Source organism: Rhopilema esculentum, chromosome 20 (assembly GCF_057945365.1).
Source record: "Rhopilema esculentum isolate cy_ngs chromosome 20, ASM5794536v1, whole genome shotgun sequence".
Lineage (NCBI taxonomy): Eukaryota > Metazoa > Cnidaria > Scyphozoa > Rhizostomeae > Rhizostomatidae > Rhopilema > Rhopilema esculentum.
The window spans coordinates 1699282-1717803 of record NC_142834.1 but is presented as its reverse complement, the minus strand read 5'-3'; the positions used below and the strand labels follow the sequence as shown (position 1 = coordinate 1717803).

Below are 18522 nucleotides of genomic sequence, written 5' to 3'. Positions count from 1 at the left end.
AAATTTTACAAATAACAAACCGCACCGTAAATACTACCTCACAACATTATGATAAGAGGATAATAAATTTAATTTTTTGCATCTTCTAGGAAACCCACCAATAACTTGTTCACAAAGAATTAGTTCACATACTACTTAGAATATATGATTTCTGAAGCTTTATTTTTCTCAGTGTTGGCCAATAGATACATAATATAATACCTCATTAATTTTAGGAATATACAACTTTTGAGAAAGAAGCCTATTTGGAAGCTGTACGTGCATTGCCTTGCCTTTGGAATATAAATTAGTCAACTGCTTTGCTTTGATAATAAAGCTAACCGCTTTGATAAAATGATAGAGCTTTTGGTATCAAAAGTAAAAAGTGTGTCATCAGCTAAAAATAAAATACAGATTTTGATACTTGCCCCTACAGACTGATCTCACAAAAAGGTCATGGACATTTTTGGCGTTTCAGAGTATGTTGTACGTCAGGCTAGCCAATTGTGTTTAGAAAGTGGTATTCTTGCTGAGGTAGAACCAAAAAAGGGCAAGTCTTTGGCTGCTGATATCATTCAAATAGTCAAAGCTTTTTATCAGGATGATGAATATACAGGACTGATGCCAGGCATGAAAGACCACCTTGTACATCAGCAGAAAATGCTCATCTTGCGAATACTTAAAGAGCTCTTCAAAGCATTCAAGGAACAGAATCCAACAATTGCAATGGGGTTCTCAAATTTTAGCAGCTTCAAACCAAAATGGTGTATTATTGCTGGTAGTTCAGGTACGCATGCTGTATGTGTCTGCACCGTTCACCAAAACATAAAGTTGTTGTTGGCACCAATGAACATCAAATACAAAGATTTAATGAAATATATTGTTTGTGATAAGAGCAGGAGAGACTGAATCATCCACAGATGCCCAAATTGTCCCAAATCTTTCAAGCTACTAGAAGAATTCTTGTATGAAACACTTGAAGAGTTTGAGGATGCAGAGGTTATTGAGTTTTCTCAATGGACAACCACTGACAGATCAACTCTGACAACGCAAAGGGAATCATATCCTGCATATATTGATTTAGTTGGTTCAAAACTGAATAAGTTAGCACCCCACTCTTACATAGCTAAAGCCCAGTCAAGATACTTGAAGCAAAAAAAGGAGGAATTGGAGAAAAATGATGTGCTGTTTCTTGGGGATTTTGCCGAGAACTATAAATGCATAGTGCAAGACGAGGTTCAAAGCTTCCACTGGAGTAACTTGCAGTGCACTTTACATCCAGTAGTTATTTACTACAAGGATGCAAGTGCTGTGCAACATAAATCTTCCTGCATAATTTCAAGTGACTACACACATGATGTAGCATGTGTTTATATGGTGCAGAAGAAAATTATCCACCAAATCAAAGCCACAATGCCAAATATATTAAAGATTGAGTATTTTTCTGATGGTTGTGCAGGGCAATACAAGAACTGCAAGAACTTTGTCAACCTGTGCAACCATCAGAAAGATTTTGGACTTAATGCAAAGTGGAATTTCTTTGCAACGAGTCATGGCAAACAACCACGTGATGGCATTGGTGGGACTGTGAAAAGGATGGTTGCAAAAGTAAGTCTTCAAAGAACGATTGATCAGCAAATCCTTTCAAACTGAGTCCATGTACGAGTTCTTCAATTCTTTTGCTAAAGGTGTCAACTTTATTCTGATTGAGAAGGAGGAAAAAGATAAAGAAAGAAGTAACCTTATTAAAAGATTGAAGATGCAACAACAGTCCCAGGAACTCAAAGTTTTCATCAGTTCAATCCACTTGGAGGAAGTAGAATTGCCATGAAACTATGAGCTGATCTACAACTTCTCTGCTGGTGCTGAAACAAAAGTAGTGCAATGCGTTGTTTCAGGATATCTTTGTTGCAAGTGCGACAACAAGTTCTGGATTGGCATTGTTCTGGAAATTGAAACTGAGAACGATGACTTGCTAATAAAGTTCATGCACCCAGCTCTCCCATCACACTCTTTTTACTGGGATCAGGATTTTGAAGATACATGTTTAGTGCCATCTCAGATATATTTTTCACTGTTGAAGTTCCTACAACGCCAAATGGACGAGTTTAACACTTGGCCGAGACAGATACAATTTCTGTGCAAAAAGCAATTTATGCAAAAACATTTTAAATCGACATGAATAAGATTCTGTGCTTTCACCTCCTAGCCCAGGTAGTTGTGTTGAGGTTACAAAACAAACACCCAAGCCTGGCAGAAAAAGATAAGGGGAAACACAGGAAACAGCATTGACACAGTCATTCAGCATAAGCGTCAAATCTTGATTGGCTAGGAAAGGAATCACGGCCACGGGAATCGTCTTCGAACTGAACCAATAAGGTTGCGAGAAAGTCTTCGAGAAGCACGTTTTTTGGCCTCATGAACCCCCTCTCTTTAAAAAGAATCTGATCACTCATACAGTAGGGGAATGGGATAAAACTTGGCTATTTTAATCCAATGACCCCGACGCACATTTCCAGAAAGAGCAAACGCACGATCTCAAGTTTTGCGAAAGTTATGGAGGGAATTGTCAAATCTTGCGCCATCGGCCTTTTCCGTGTTATCATGGTTGAATTCTGGGATTTGACAGACGTGTTTTGCTGAGTTTATTCTACAGGGAGCTGTATTTTGACGGGAAAACTATTGCAAAGAGTTTTGAATCTGTGATGGATTGGCAACAGGTATTTTCATGTGCATCGATACTGTAAACTCTAGTCATAGAAACACAAAATGTTGCATGGGGGGTTGTAGCTGGATGAAGCAGAATGTTAATACCCACGGGGCTTTGATTACAACTTTCACGTGTTTTGGTCGAAATTTAAATGGGGTGAAAACAACTAGAGTTTACTGTATCAATAATTTATAGCATAGTTAGGCCACTTTTCTGTCTTTAGTAAAATCGATTTTCGAGTTTTTAATAATTCAAATAGGACCATTTATGAGGCCCCAGCTACAAATTTCTTGTTGAATTTGTAGGCACGATTCTCCAGCGTCCAGGTTGTCTTCTTCCACAATTTCATCATCGGTAATGTCATCATCTTGGTGCGCATTCGACGTTGGAGTTTCTTTGATGTCTGGATTGAAGATAGATTCCTTCGCTGTTGAGGCTAGGGTCTTCATGGCCTTGAGAATCTCCTCACTGCAAACTGTACATGCCCGTTTCTCTTCACCGGACAAGCATTCAGTGTGGAAGGAGTGCCCACATGTCTGGAACAATATGATGCCAGATCCTGTCTCTTGGTGTGTACAGTCGGCTAAGTCGCATTTGCTACAACGAAAAATTTTGTTTAAGTTCCAGACATTTTATAAAAATTTCGTATAAGTGGAGCATATCATTTTATTGTAATTTTGAAGGTAATTATTATGAAACAATGAGACCTAGCAATAATTTGTGTTCTGTTCAAAACATATTTTACTTTGCATTTAGTTGTTTTTCGGTAAGTAGCTATAGATTTTTAACTTCACAATACTAAAAAAATTGATTTTGACACCAGCTCATTTTAAATAATCAGTAAAGAGTTTATTTCTAAACTTGAAATTGGCTAGGTAAATAGGACAAGGAATTGAAACAAATCCAAGGGTATATGATTTTGGATATTGTATACTTATAAACAGTTGTATACTAAGCAAAGTACTTATATTTTATATATGCACTAAAAACAATTTTTAAAGATTTTTTGCTAAAGTGTTTTTATCTATTTGGCAGTTTGCCCAGCTCTCGGTGCTACAAACCTTAAAGGATTTGGTTCCTTCCCTGCAAACTGAAATCCTACTGGTAGCACTTTCGATGAAACAATGGTTTCTCCATATATATGAGGCAGTTTCCAATATGTCATGCCTTTTTGCCGATTTGCTGGGCGATTGACTTGGGATGCTGCATTTGGCTGTTCCTTTATACTTTTTAAAATGTTGAAAATAAATTTGGATGCCTTGATTTTCAGCTGTTTGAGTTTTGAACTTCTGAAGTTAAATTTTTTTGGCCTCACAAATGCTGATGAAAATTTAGCTGATGAAAATTTAGCTGATGTTGTCTTGTTGCTGTCAACTCCTTTGGCCTTTCTTGAGATCAGTTCAGCATCATCAGATTGCACTGTTTGTGATCTTAAGAGAGAGTGGAAGTTCTCCACTGGGTATTCATCAAAAGCATTGAGGCATCTTAAAAGAGCTTGAAAAAGTGGATGATTGTTAGCCTTCCAAAACAGAATATTACTTAGCCAGACCAAAGGAGCTTTGTTATAATGATGTCTTTTGTAGCAAAAGAACATTAACCAACACCTCAACACTGCATCCAGGTACTCAGAGGTTCTACCAGTTTTAAAGATGACTGAGTAGATAGACAGTACAAGTGGAAGGTAAATGTCTAAGATGTTCAAGAGAGTTAAGAACTCTATGCTTTTGCAATTGGAGAAAATGACAATTACTTGTTCTCTGATGAGTGTCCACCCACCATAAAGTATCTCTAACAGCAAATAAATTCTCCATGGTTTAGGCTTGTTTGCAAGTTGCTTTTTATCACCAAAGATAAAGGAATAGAACATTTTAAAGAAGTCAATGTTTAGAAGGCAAACACATTCTCTCGCATTCAGCTGAATATGCAGAGGACCAATCATTGGTATAATGTTTTTCAAGCAAGATGGAAAGTTTTCAGGAATGTTATACTGAACCTGTCACATGTCTCATAATTGAGCAGGCCAGTCCCCAGGCTGGGGGCAAAGAAAGTACTGAAGATAATTTTGAAGACCAAGTTTCAAGGCATGAGCAGAAGTTTTGAGAAAGTCGTCAAAACTTCTCAATTTTTGCTCAACCTCATCTACAAGTTTGCAATTTTCCATCTTTCGCAGAGATTTTGTGCTGGTTTGATCCTGTTGGTAATCATGGATTTCTAAGCGGCTTCTTTCAATCTCAGGGTTGAAAAATGATGATTTGACCCAGTATGGCATGATGGTTGCAAAAGAAGAAAGCAAGTTTGGTAAATTTTCTTTCAAATGATTTTCCAGGATTTCAATGCTTATCCCATCTTGATTCAAGAAGCTGGCATCAGTATAAGAGATAGCAGGTATTGATGGAAACTTTTTAGAAGTATGGTTGCCATTTTTGTTGCTGTTGAAGTTACCTGAAATAAAACCAAAAATTAAACCTATGATAATTTTACAAGCTAATAACAATTGCACAATGCCAATATATTCTTATGCAGATGTTAGGGAGAAGAGCAATTTTTTGCAACAAAACTTTGCAAGCCAAGATTCTGCAAGTCAAGTGTATAAACATATGTCAAATACACAAAGTTTAATCAACTCAAGTCATCTTGAATTACTTTTTAAAGATGAGTTATACCTGGTCTTTTGGTCAACGAATGGTATGCACATTGGTGTAATCATCTATCATCAGTGTCAGGAGACATTTCTTTTCGATGGCTTCATCAATGAATTTAATGACAGTTGACTCATGGGAATCTGCTGTTCTAATCAAGTCCCTTCTTTGGGTCGATTTGGAAACAGATATGCCACTTTGATTTAAGATTGCAAGCCCAGATTCACTGATTCCCTTTCCTGTCATATTTTGGGCAAACATTTTCTGGAACCAATTGGCTTTTTGGGACTGTCCATACACCAACATGTATGTTATGGCGACAGCTTTCTTTTCATTTTGCTCTTTCTTGAAAGGCGTCTGGTGTTCCTGTGACATTGCTGTTGTGATGGCATGAAACAGCTTTGTTGCACCTGCAGTCCTGCAAACCTCCTGGATCTTTTCTGGCTCAAATGGAGGAATGGTTTCGCTACTTCCATAGCTAAACCACAGCTGCTCACGGAGAAGTTTAACCTCCAGTTGCAAGTCAACGCTGCTTGTTATGACCTTTTCCAGCTTGGGAAGAATGCTAGTGGGGATGTAAACAAATTCATTTGATACCTCCACAGCACCTATGCCATCAAGGACTTCATCATGAACACCTTCTGTTGGTATATACTTTATCATTTCTTTTGGAACTAAGCAAAATGTTTTACCATTGATGGTTGCTTCCTCAAACAATGGCTGTTGAATCTCATCTGCAGATTGAGGTTCCTCATGGAGAACATCCACAGAAAATTCTTGCGAGCCAAAATTGCTAGCTTGAGATGATTGGCTTGATTCATAGTCTACAATGTTTTCCTTCAACTGAAATTAAGTTATTAAAAGATAGTTTTATCTGAAGAAGAGACACACGAAAATATCAAGATGACCATACAAAAAGTAGATGTTTTGAAGACCTTAGTGGAACTACAATTATTTCATAATGAAATGAAATTAGCATTTGCGTTATTGCTGCTTCATGTGTCTGAATTACCATAAATCCTCCAATAAGCCCCTACTGCTACTGTAAATCCTAGAATTTGCCCCCCTCAATTTGTTAATTTTTGCTATCTAAGGTTGCCTTTGGTGTTTTATTGAAATTCATACTTATGGTAATAATTAATTAAATGTTCAGATTCATGGTTTGTCAGATTTAGGGGGGCAAAACCACTCAATTATTTCCCTTGCCTAAATTTTGAAACTTGACGAGATTTTGTTTAAATAAGTTTAGCAGTTTTTTCATGTAAATACTGTATTAGTGCTAGGAAGTGCCCCTCATTTTAAAATGCTATGTAACAAAATACCCCTTCCCTTCAATGCTAAAAACTTTTGTTCAAACTTTTAAATGAATGCAATCTTAGTAAGGCATTTGTTATGAAAATGTAGAGACAATTAATCAAGCATAATTGAAATATCTGTGTTTAAAGGCCTCCTTTGAGGACACACCCCTCTTATTATAATAATTATTGTGTCCTTACCTTTCTATAAGAGTGTAAAGCTTCAAAGTTAGTTGGTAGTTTGGATGTATATGTCCGTTTGTTCCAGCACTTTATCAGGCAGTCGGTACAAAACTTGTCCCTGAGTTTCCTGCTTTTTTGTTCAAACGCAGTATAAAAAACACTTTTCTGGCCAACTATGAACTTTAAATTAAGAAAAACATTCGAATTACTTCTCCATTCGTCATGTTTAGAATTGGCACATTGCGTATTATATTTTCTTCCCATTTCTGAAAATTATCAATTTCGTAACATGCGAAAACGAGTGTTTCGATTATTTTTTCCCCACCTACAACCTGTGTATGGGCAGCGGGGGTAACACACCCCGTTGTCAGGAATTCGATTTTTGTAATAAAATCTTACACTTTAAGACAATAGACATATTGTTTAATTGACAATTGACAATAGATATTTTGTTTTACCAGATGTACTTTTTATTCCTTCTTGATCTTTATTTGGGATTAACTGGATTCGATCCACATTTCGCGTCAAAATTGTTTTTCCGATTCACACTATATCATCGTAAATGTCACGTGAGTTTTACGAAGTTTGCATGTTTGTGGATGTTATCTTGCGAAACAGTTATATGAATTTTGTATCACCTAAGATTATGGTTGCCAAACCAACAGCTTTGTAAGTACCATGTTTTAATATTCTAATTAATTTGAAATGCTATTGAAGTTTACCACCCTATGGATCTTATATTTGAACGGATTCTTATTGGCGATACTAATAGGCCATATCAACATTAGCGAAACATGTTGTGGAGAGAACATTTTAAGAAGCGTGAAAAGAAATGTTCAGGGTTTAATTTGATACTATGTTGTCATGTAGGTATTTAGATTATTCAAGTAACCATATTATTTTGTTAGATATTTATCAAAATTTACAAGTGCGATAACTTTTGCAAAACTTGAGATCGCGCGTTTGCTCTTTCTTGAAATGTGCGTCGGGGTCATTGGATTAAAATAGCCAAGTTTTATCCCATTCCCCCACTGTATGTGTGATCAGATTCTTTTTAAAAGGAGGGGGTTCATGAGGCCAAAAAACGTGCTTCTCGAAGACTTTCTCGCAACCTTATTGGTTCAGTTCGAAGATGATTCCTGTGGCGGTGATTCCTTTCCTAGCCAATCAAGATTTGACGCTTATGCTCAGTCATTCAAAGAATGTGACAAACTATTTAAAACCACATTGGTAGAAGTAAATGATGAGGATTAATTATACTGTTGTAGCTTAATCCCAATAATGACAGAATTTCCAAAAAGGCAAAAAAGATTGCCTAAAATTAAGATTAGTCAACTTCTTTTTTATCTCCAATTTGAGGATGAATAAAATTTCATTAAAGTACCAAGGTTGGGGTCCTGGGGTGTTCTCCCCACCTAGGGTGTTCAACAATTGTGTAATTCTGTCCTTTCAGATTTGACATTCAGTGCTTCAAAATGGCATGCAGAACAATCTATCCCATCGACTAAAGAATAAAGTTTGATGAAAGATGGATCAATATACCTTGACATAAACATGATAATCAGAAAGGAATTATCTAATTAATAATGTACTTTCAATGTAAATGGTTTATTACGGTACTCTAGTTACTCTTTCCAATTGCCAATCCAGAGAACCATCTTAAAACAAAATAGTTTTTAAATTATCCCATACTTATTTTGCTTCCCTTGAATAATTATTTTACCCTTGTGGTGATATTGGTTGTAAGCCATCAATACTGTCTTCCTTGCACCAGTCACCAGCAGTTACACTAGATCTTATTTCCCCATTAGCATAAGATGTTGGGCAATAGCTATAGTTATCTTCATCGTTGGAGGTGCATTTCTGCATCAAATAGTTATGTAAAGCAACAACAGCCTTTGTTATTAAAATCACTTTTTGTGTTTTTGCTATTATTGGTCTTCTAAACACCCTGAACCTGGTGGTAGCTATCCCAAATGTGCTTTCAATAACTCTCCTTGCTCTTGACAGCCTATAATTGAAGATTTTTTGATAATTCTGGCAAATTTTGGTTAGGATATGGCTTCATCATATGATTTTTTAAACAAAATGCGTCATCTGCAACAAATACATAAGGAAGTACTTGTAATGAATTCTGGCCAACGTTTTCAGGCTGAGGGATATTCAGTTTATTATTTTCAATGGCATAGCCATAGACTGTTGCTATATACACTGCCATCACTTTGACGAACAGAATCCCCTATGTCTACAAGAATAAACTCTAACTGTGCATTAGCAGAATACTATGGGTCTTCTTGTAATCAAAATAAGCTGACCCACTATCGTGTGGAGCTTGCATCACAACATGCTTCCCATCGATAGCACCAAAGGCATTGGGAAAATTCCATTTTCTTTCAAATTCCTGTGCAGTGACCTTCCATTCCTCTTCTGTGCTTGGGGGTCAAGGAATTTTTCTGCAACCAAGCAAGCCCATAAAGCACTGCACGTCTCTGTAATGATTCTGCCTATGGTTGATGGACTCATCCTATAGCTAGCTGCAATCGTGCACCTGTTACCAGATATCTCAGCGTAACTCCCATTCTTTCCCTAGGGCCAGCCAAATCACGCATAACGGTTTTTCCTTTGAGATTTTTGGACCAACTAAGGATAACAGTTCTTCAAACGTTGAGGTCTCTTACCAACAGATGAAATTCTCCTTTCTTTAAACGATTTTCGTAGACTTTTCTAACCCAAAAACCTTTCCTTTTCTTACGCTTCAACTCTAATAATTTCAAAATTGTTAATTTCTTTTTTATCAATAAAACTTTATTCACATTGACCATGCTTGAAGTTTTGGAAATTGGCACCTAAAATTTACCTTGATAGACAAAATTTCCAATTCACTGCGAAATCGCCGAAAAGCCCAAAAAGCAGGAGAAGCAACATGGGGGAATGCAAAGCCTTTTTTAGGTATGTAAAAAGAATGAATGTTAAGAATAGAAATGATGGAGAAGAAGATCAAGGCGACTTAAGGCAACATCAAATTTTAAAATTACAAAATTAACACCGGTCAGTAAACAGAAAAGGCTTCTGGCAAATTCTTGGAAAATAGGGGATTTGCAAATTATGAAATAAATATAAATTGCTTTATCTTTTCGAAATATATTTTTATGGTCAATCAATCGTAGAATTACTTTTTTAGGTTTTGAATATAAGGAAAGTTTAAATAAATAGACAACAATTACAACTTTTCTTGTGCAGGGCAAACTAATTCATTTGTTTGTCAACTTTTATGCAAGATATTTTTTTGGATTGCTAGTTTGTACCCCTTGGTCCATGACAAAAAGAAATATGAAGTGGAGAGACATCAATACGCAGGACTGGCAGTCCAAAGCGCTGGATCATCAATCATGGAGGACAGTCATTCAACCATAAAAGTAGAACAGACATCATTGTCAACCGACGGACTGCAAATGATGATGATGATAACCCCTTGGTCCAAAATCTCTATGTTCACACCCCCTGGTGGAAGAACATTCATGAAGAGTTATTATATTTTTCTTTTGATTTGAAATGACTGTCTTTCATTTGCAATTTCAGGAAAGCAAAATGCCAATGGCCATCGTTGGAGCATGATAACATACCGTGTTGGTCTGTTTAAAAATAATATACCATTATTTTTATTAACAAGAAATGCTCTCCCTCCTTCATAAGTTATTTCTTACTGAGATATTCCTTCAAGAAATTTCCTGGATACTATCATTTTGTTTTAGAAGAAAATTCGTGAAAATAAATATTTAGCTTTCATGCTTACCTACCTACCTAGCTAGTTGCTATGTGTTTGTACCACATGAAATGCGGGATTTTGAATTGATGAGCCTGTACTTAAACATGACGCGTCTGGACTAATGTAGAAAAAAAGACCACAACTTCTTTGAAAACCTATTATTTACTGACATAAAGGAAGAAAATTGTTCCCTACACAAACAATTTTGTTGACTTATTTATTACTTTTGTAGTATCTCTGTTTAGTATGAAAAATATTTTCTATTATCTATAATTTTTTTAATTTGCAGTCTTTGCAATCTACATTCGGCCTCCAGCTGCCTTCAATGCATTGGAAAGTTTTAAGATTCTGGAGTTACCTTCTACCAAAAGTCTTCAAACATTTACAACAGTTCGGAACCATTCCCCTAGTGACTACATTTTGTGAATGAGGACTACATGGTGTTAATGAGGACTACATTGTAAAATAGAGGGAAGACTATGATTTGTCCTCAGAGGAATCTTTGAAAAATGGTTTAAAGAAGCCACTTGGCTTTGGCTTCTTTAATTTTTGATGAGATAAAAGTGATTGGGAAAGTTGCCCTAAATATGAAAAGTGAGACATTTTTGTGGCTTGCATTTGCGCCTTTATAGCCTACATGATGTATATCAATCATTGTAATCCACAGGGCCAACAGCAGCTGAATAGATGCTTCAGTATTTATGGCGAGACCTCACATCCAGCTTTGATATCATAGGCCCATACTTCAGTCTGATATCAACCATTAACCAAACAACAGTTAGACTCTGTTAGAAACGATGAGAGTTTTCAATAACTACAACTTCAAGACCATTTGTGTTGTCTGTGATGGGGCAACTAGTAATATGGCTGCTATAAAACTACTTTCAAATGATAAAGTTGAAGCATATGGTACATCTGATGATGACACAAACAAACATGAAGTAAAGCCCTGGTTTCAAAATCCATTTTATCCAGACATTGATGTTTTCTTTGTTATCTGTCCATCCCGCCAGGTACAACATCATTTATATGTATATACTTTCAATCCTATGCACGTTCTTAGATTTTTGTTTGAGCAATTCGAAATTGAAGTTTGTGAAGGTTATCAATTAGTAAAATATTTGCAAAAAACCCAAAAATTGATAGGAAATTTAGCATTTGAAGATAATTTTCAGTGGTTAATCATGTGAGTCATGCCTCGAAAAGGTTCACAAACAAAAGTAAATTATCTGATATTTTTTTTCTTCTCCTATCCAGTTAATGTAATTATCACAAAAAAGGAAAAATGTTTAAAAATGTTGATTAAAGTAAAAAAAATCAACTTCAACAATTTTCAAGTTTTATGATATCATCCAATAAACTATAACTTTTTACTTTCTCTTTTTTCAAACAGGGGTATTTTGAACATAAGCACTTTCATTGATAAGATTACTTCCATAAATTCTTAGTCCTTCTTGATTGGCTGTTAGACGTAAACGTCTGTCCAAAAAGTGGAGATAAGGAAAAAATACCCACTTTGGCACAAACAGCCACCCTCTGTCTCTTTCTCTTAGTGTAACTGGAATGTTTGGGTTTTTCTTTTCATTTTTGGTCATCACAAGTTGGTACAGAAACTTTCTGAAATCAATTTGTGAGCTCCATTTACTTTCATTCTACTTTCTTTGATAATTTGTTATGGACCCCTTTACACACTTATAAATTTTTCCAAAGCAACCACCACTTAACACCAATAATGATTCAGTGGAATTTGCTTTTTCTGGTATGTCTGTTTCCAGATGCTCCTTTTCTTCCTTCATGTTGTTAAGCTTTATCACTTCATTTTGTACAAATGTAAATACTCCAGCTGCAATAGCTTGGACAACACAGTGGAAGTTATACTCATTGTCTTGTGAATTATTCTTGGAAGCCAACTAGAGATTTTTGATGACTTGTTGTGCATCATGTCCCTGACAGAAAAAGTAAATTTATTCTGTAATTTGCATGCCTTTCCTTTGGATTGAGTTTTAGGTTTTGCACCATTAGTTTCTTGAGCTTTGAAAAAAAATCTTTCACCAAACTATCAATTGCTTTGCTTGCACATAATAAATCGAGCAGTTCTTGATGTTTCGCATTGTTTTTTATATTCTTCTCATTCTGAAGGAATTTAAAAACATAGCTCATAACATCGACCAGCGAAGCCCTTTTCAAACTATTTGCCATGGAAAGGAAGATTTTCTTGCAGAGCCATACATTCTTACTTCAACAAGACCTACCTCTTTTTTCATGATGCTGTCCACCAAAGGTCGAATAATCGGTATTCAGTTACCTGTTTCACTTTTTGGTTAGCTGAAGCCCAAAGCGAATATTTGGTTACAAGCGAATAGTTCGAATAGTATGATTATTCGGTTACAAACAAATAGTTCGAATTGTAGGATTATTCGGTTGGAGAAGAATAGTGCGAATAACCTCACTGTTGGAGGTCACAATGGTTGTTTGAATAGCCGTGACTCATCAAATAGCTTTGACTATTCGAATAATCGTGACTGATCGAATTGCCATGACTATTCGAATAACCATGACTGATCGAATAGCCGTGACTAATTGAATAGCCGTGACTGATTGAAAAGCAATTGCCAACCGAATAGCAATCGAATAGCATTGACTATTTGAATAGCCATGAAATGAATGATCAAATGGCCATTGCCAGTGAAGAAAGGCAAACATCAAGTCCCTTTTTCAGGCTTCGAGTAACGTTTTTTGATAACGGCCAACTGAAAATTTGCAAACATTGAAACAGTAACACTTTGGGCATTTTGGGGGCAGGGGAAGTGAAGCAAACCTAGCCGATGCGGGTCACAGCCTTTTTCCTTGAGGAATAGCCATGACGTCACCTTTCAAAATGCTTGAAAACGAACATTTTGAAAACCTATTGGAAATAAGCTTAGTTCAACGTGACTTTTGTTTGCTTAGAAAGAAGCGAGGCATGTATTTATGCACCACACCCTCAATGCGAATGCATGTAGACTGGATGACCAAATATCCATAAAACAAACAAGCTGAATAGTCATGAATGAATGACATAGAGCACATATTGTTTTCTTCAAACTTTTAGACACATTCATGATAAAGAAGAACCTTTAACAAAGCTGTAGTGAAAATCTTAGAATAAAGGCTAAAAAATACGGCCAAAATTTTTGTTTCTTTCTGAGTGGTTTTCAAAAATTTTTAGGTCTGTGATCAATGAACACAACAAGACAGCTGATTTTATAAAGGATGGTTCATTTTTGACATTGGAAACAGTATTTCTTCATTTAATGACACTTTGATCACTATAAAGAGGTACATTTGTCAAGGATGAAGTACATGAAGCACTGAAGAAGTGATCATAGCAGACCTGAAATGAGACAAATAATTATCAAAACTTGAGAAGGCATGTATGAACCTCTACCAACCACTTTCTCCATCATAGTTTAAAAAATAATGTCACAGCCCTTGATATTTCCCATGGAACACGCCTAACACCATCTTACACCAATTTCCTCTTGACTTTATTTTGCATGAGACAGAAGATGGATGATGCATTGGCCCTTTCTGTTTACCCTGCATACAATAATTTGTATTCTTTTGATTTAATCTAACTATGTAAATAAATGATAAATAATGTTTAAAACATGCCATTAAATCAAGAGAACATTTCCATTCATTTTAACTTCTTGAATGAACATAATATTAAAAAAGATGATACTACACCAAATGTTTAAAATTTTGTGGTTATGTGTGAATAATGTGTTTATAGGTGACAAAACATATTATTTAGTCCCAGAAAACCTTGTAGAATATGTTCCCAATTCAAAAGTGCTTTCAGGAGTGATAAATGAAATATCATTCCGCTTTACTGTTTTGCTAGATATTCTTAAAGTTACATAAGATTACAATACATTTTGAGATGTTTTTTTTATCGACTCCACCTTCCCACACCCATCTGGTCACGCCCATACGACCTCATCCATATTCGCAGAATAACCGATTAATCAGTAACTCTTGGACCAAATAACCGAATAACCGACAAAGAGAAGAAAATCCTGAGACTGCAAATGAAAGCGGATTGTAAGTTCACATATTGTTTTCTTCAAACTTTTAGATACATTTATGATAAAGAAGAACCTTTAACGAAGCTGTAATGAAATTCTTAGAATAAAGGGTACAAAATACGGCCAAAATTTTTGTTTCGTTGTGAGCGGTTTTCAAAAATTTTTAGGTCTGTGATCAATGAACACAACAAGACAGCTGATTTTGTAAAGGATGGTTCATTTTTTGACATCGGAAACAGTATTTCTTCATTTAATGACACTTTGATCACTATAAAGAGGTGCATTTGTCAGGGCTGAAGTACATGAATCACTGAAGAAGTGATCATAGCAGACCTGAAATGAGACAAATAATTATCACAACTTGAGAAGGCATGTATGAACCTCTACCAACCACTTTCTTCATCACAGTTTAAAAAATAATTTCACAGGCCTTGATATCTCCCATTGGACACGCCTAACACCATCTTACACCAATTTCCTCTTGACTTTATTTTGCATGAGACAGAAGATGGATGATGCATTGGCCCTTTCTGTTTACCCAGCATACAATATTTTTTTATTCTTTTGAGTTAATCTAACGATGTAAATAAATGATGAATAATGTTTAAAACATGCCATTAAATCAAGAGAACATTTCCATTCATTTTAACTTCTTGAATGAACATAATATTAAACAAAGATGATACTACACCAAATGTTTGAAATTTTGTGGTAATGTGTGAATAATTTGTTTATAGGTGACAAAACATATTATTTAGTCCCAGAAAACCTTGTAGAATATGTTCCCAATTCAAAAGTGCTTTCAGGAGTGATAAATGAAATATCATTCTGCTTAACTGTTTTGCTAGAGATTCTTAAAGTTACATAAGATTACAATACATTTTGAGATGTTTTTTTTATAGACTCCACCTTCCCACACCCATCTGGTCACGCCCATACGACCTCGCCCATATTCGCCGAATAACCAATTAATCAGTAAGTCTTGGACCAAATAACCGAATAACCGGCAAAGAGAAGAAAATCCTGACACTGCAAATGAAAGCGGATTGTAAGTTCACATAATGTTTTCTTCAAACTTTTAGATACATTTATGATAAAGAAGAACCTTTAACGAAGCTGTAGTGAAAATCTTAGAATAAAGGGTACAAAATACGGCCAAAATTTTTGTTTCGTTGTGAGTGGTTTTCAAAAATTTTTAGGTCTGTGATCAATGAACACAACAAGACAGCTGATTTTGTAAAGGATGGTTCTTTTTTTGACATCGGAAACAGTATTTCTTCATTTAATGATACTTTGATCACTATAAAGAGGTGCATTTGTCAGGGCTGAAGTACATGAATCACTGAAGAAGTGATCATAGCAGACCTGAAATGAGACAAATAATTATCACAACTTGAGAACGCATGTATGAACCTCTACCAACCACTTTCTCCATCACAGTTTAAAAAATAATGTCACAGCCCTTGATATTTCCCATGGAACACGCCTAACACCATCTTACACCAATTTCCTCTTGACTTTATTTTGCATGAGACAGAAGATGGATGATGCATTGGCCCTTTCTGTTTACCCAGCATACAATATTTTTTTATTCTTTTGAGTTAATCTAACGATGTAAATAAATGATGAATAATGTTTAAAACATGCCATTAAATCAAGAGAACATTTCCATTCATTTTAACTTCTTGAATGAACATAATATTAAACAAAGATGATACTACACCAAATGTTTGAAATTTTGTGGTAATGTGTGAATAATTTGTTTATAGGTGACAAAACATATTATTTAGTCCCAGAAAACCTTGTAGAATATGTTCCCAATTCAAAAGTGCTTTCAGGAGTGATAAATGAAATATCATTCTGCTTAACTGTTTTGCTAGAGATTCTTAAAGTTACATAAGATTACAATACATTTTGAGATGTTTTTTTTATCGACTCCACCTTCCCACACCCATCTGGTCACGCCCATACGACCTCGCCCATATTCGCCGAATAACCGATTAATCAGTAAGTCTTGGACCAAATAACCGAATAACCGGCAAAGAGAAGAAAATCCTGAGACTGCAAATGAAAGCAGATTGTAAGTTCACATATTGTTTTCTTCAAACTTTTAGACACATTTATGATAAAGAAGAACCTTTAACGAAGCTGTAGTGAACATTTTAGAATAAAGGGTACAAAATACGGCCAAAATTTTTGTTTCTTTGTGAGTGGTTTTCAAAAATTTTTAAGTCTGTGATCAATGAACAGAACAAGACAGCTGATTTTGTAAAGGATGGTTCTTTTTTTGACATCGGAAACAGTATTTCTTCATTTAATGATACTTTGATCACTATAAAGAGGTGCATTTGTCAGGGCTGAAGTACATGAATCACTGAAGAAGTGATCATAGCAGACCTGAAATGAGACAAATAATTATCACAACTTGAGAACGCATGTATGAACCTCTACCAACCACTTTCTCCATCACAGTTTAAAAAATAATGTCACAGCCCTTGATATTTCCCATGGAACACGCCTAACACCATCTTACACCAATTTCCTCTTGACTTTATTTTGCATGAGACAGAAGATGGATGATGCATTGGCCCTTTCTGTTTACCCAGCATACAATATTTTTTTATTCTTTTGAGTTAATCTAACTATGTAAATAAATGATGAATAATGTTTAAAACATGCCATTAAATCAAGAGAACATTTCCATTCATTTTAACTTCTTGAATGAACATAATATTAAACAAAGATGATACTACACCAAATGTTTGAAATTTTGTGGTAATGTGTGAATAATTTGTTTTTAGGTGACAAAACATATTATTTAGTCCCAGAAAACCTTGTAGAATATGTTCCCAATTCAAAAGTGCTTTCAGGAGTGATAAATGAAATATCATTCTGCTTAACTGTTTTGCTAGAGATTCTTAAAGTTACATAAGATTACAATACATTTTGAGATGTTTTTTTTATCGACTCCACCTTCCCACACCCATCTGGTCACGCCCATACGACCTCGCCCATATTCGCCGAATAACCGATTAATCAGTAAGTCTTGGACCAAATAACCGAATAACCGGCAAAGAGAAGAAAATCCTGACACTGCAAATGAAAGCGGATTGTAAGTTCACATATTGTTTTCTTCAAACTTTTAGATACATTTATGATAAAGAAGAACCTTTAATGAAGCTGTAGTGAAAATCTTAGAATAAAGGGTACAAAATACGGCCAAAATTTTTGTTTCGTTGTGAGTGGTTTTCAAACATTTTTAGGTCTGTAATCAATGAACACAACAAGACAGCTGATTTTGTAAAGGATGGCTCATTTTTTGACATTGGAAACAGTATTTCTTCATTTAATGACACTGTGATCACTATAAAGAGGTACATTTGTCAGGGATGAAGTACATGAAGCACTGAAGATGTGATCATAGCAGACCTGAAATGAGACAAATAATTATCAAAACTTGAGAAGGCATGTATGAACCTCTACCAACCACTTTCTCCATCACAGTTTAAAAAATAATGTCACAGCCCTTGATATTTCCCATGGAACACGCCTAACACCATCTTACACCAATTTCCTCTTAACTTTATTTTGCATGTGACAGAAGATGGATGATGCATTGGCCCTTTCTGTTTACCCAGCATACAATATTTTTTTATTCTTTTGAGTTAATCTAACTATGTAAATAAATGATAAATAATGTTTAAAACATGCCATTAAATCAAGAGAACATTTCCATTCATTTTAACTTCTTGAATGAACATAATATTAAACAAAGATGATACTAGACCAAATGTTTAAAATTTTGTGGTAATGTGTGAATAATGTGTTTATAGGTGACAAAACATATTATTTAGTCCCAGAAAACCTTGTAGAATATGTT

At 35.3% G+C, this 18522-nt stretch overlaps 2 protein-coding genes across 2 annotated transcripts; one reads left to right on the top strand and one right to left on the bottom strand.

The window, feature by feature from the left end:
- Positions 1 to 435: 435 nt before the first annotated feature.
- LOC148957792 (uncharacterized) lies at positions 436 to 1632 on the top strand. The gene is made up of 2 exons (XM_089114260.1): positions 436 to 766; positions 893 to 1632. Exons 1-2 carry the CDS (start codon positions 436 to 438, stop codon positions 1630 to 1632), a joined length of 1071 nt encoding a protein of 356 aa, XP_088970386.1.
- A 1061-nt stretch (positions 1633 to 2693) lies between these two features.
- On the bottom strand, positions 2694 to 4570 carry LOC135684101 (uncharacterized). Its single transcript, XM_089114442.1, has 2 exons — positions 3751 to 4570; positions 2694 to 3286 (listed from the first exon to the last, which is right to left on the bottom strand). Exons 1-2 carry the CDS (start codon positions 4554 to 4556, stop codon positions 2941 to 2943), a joined length of 1152 nt encoding a protein of 383 aa, XP_088970568.1. The 5' UTR covers positions 4557 to 4570; the 3' UTR covers positions 2694 to 2940.
- Between the last annotated feature and the right edge of the window lie 13952 nt (positions 4571 to 18522).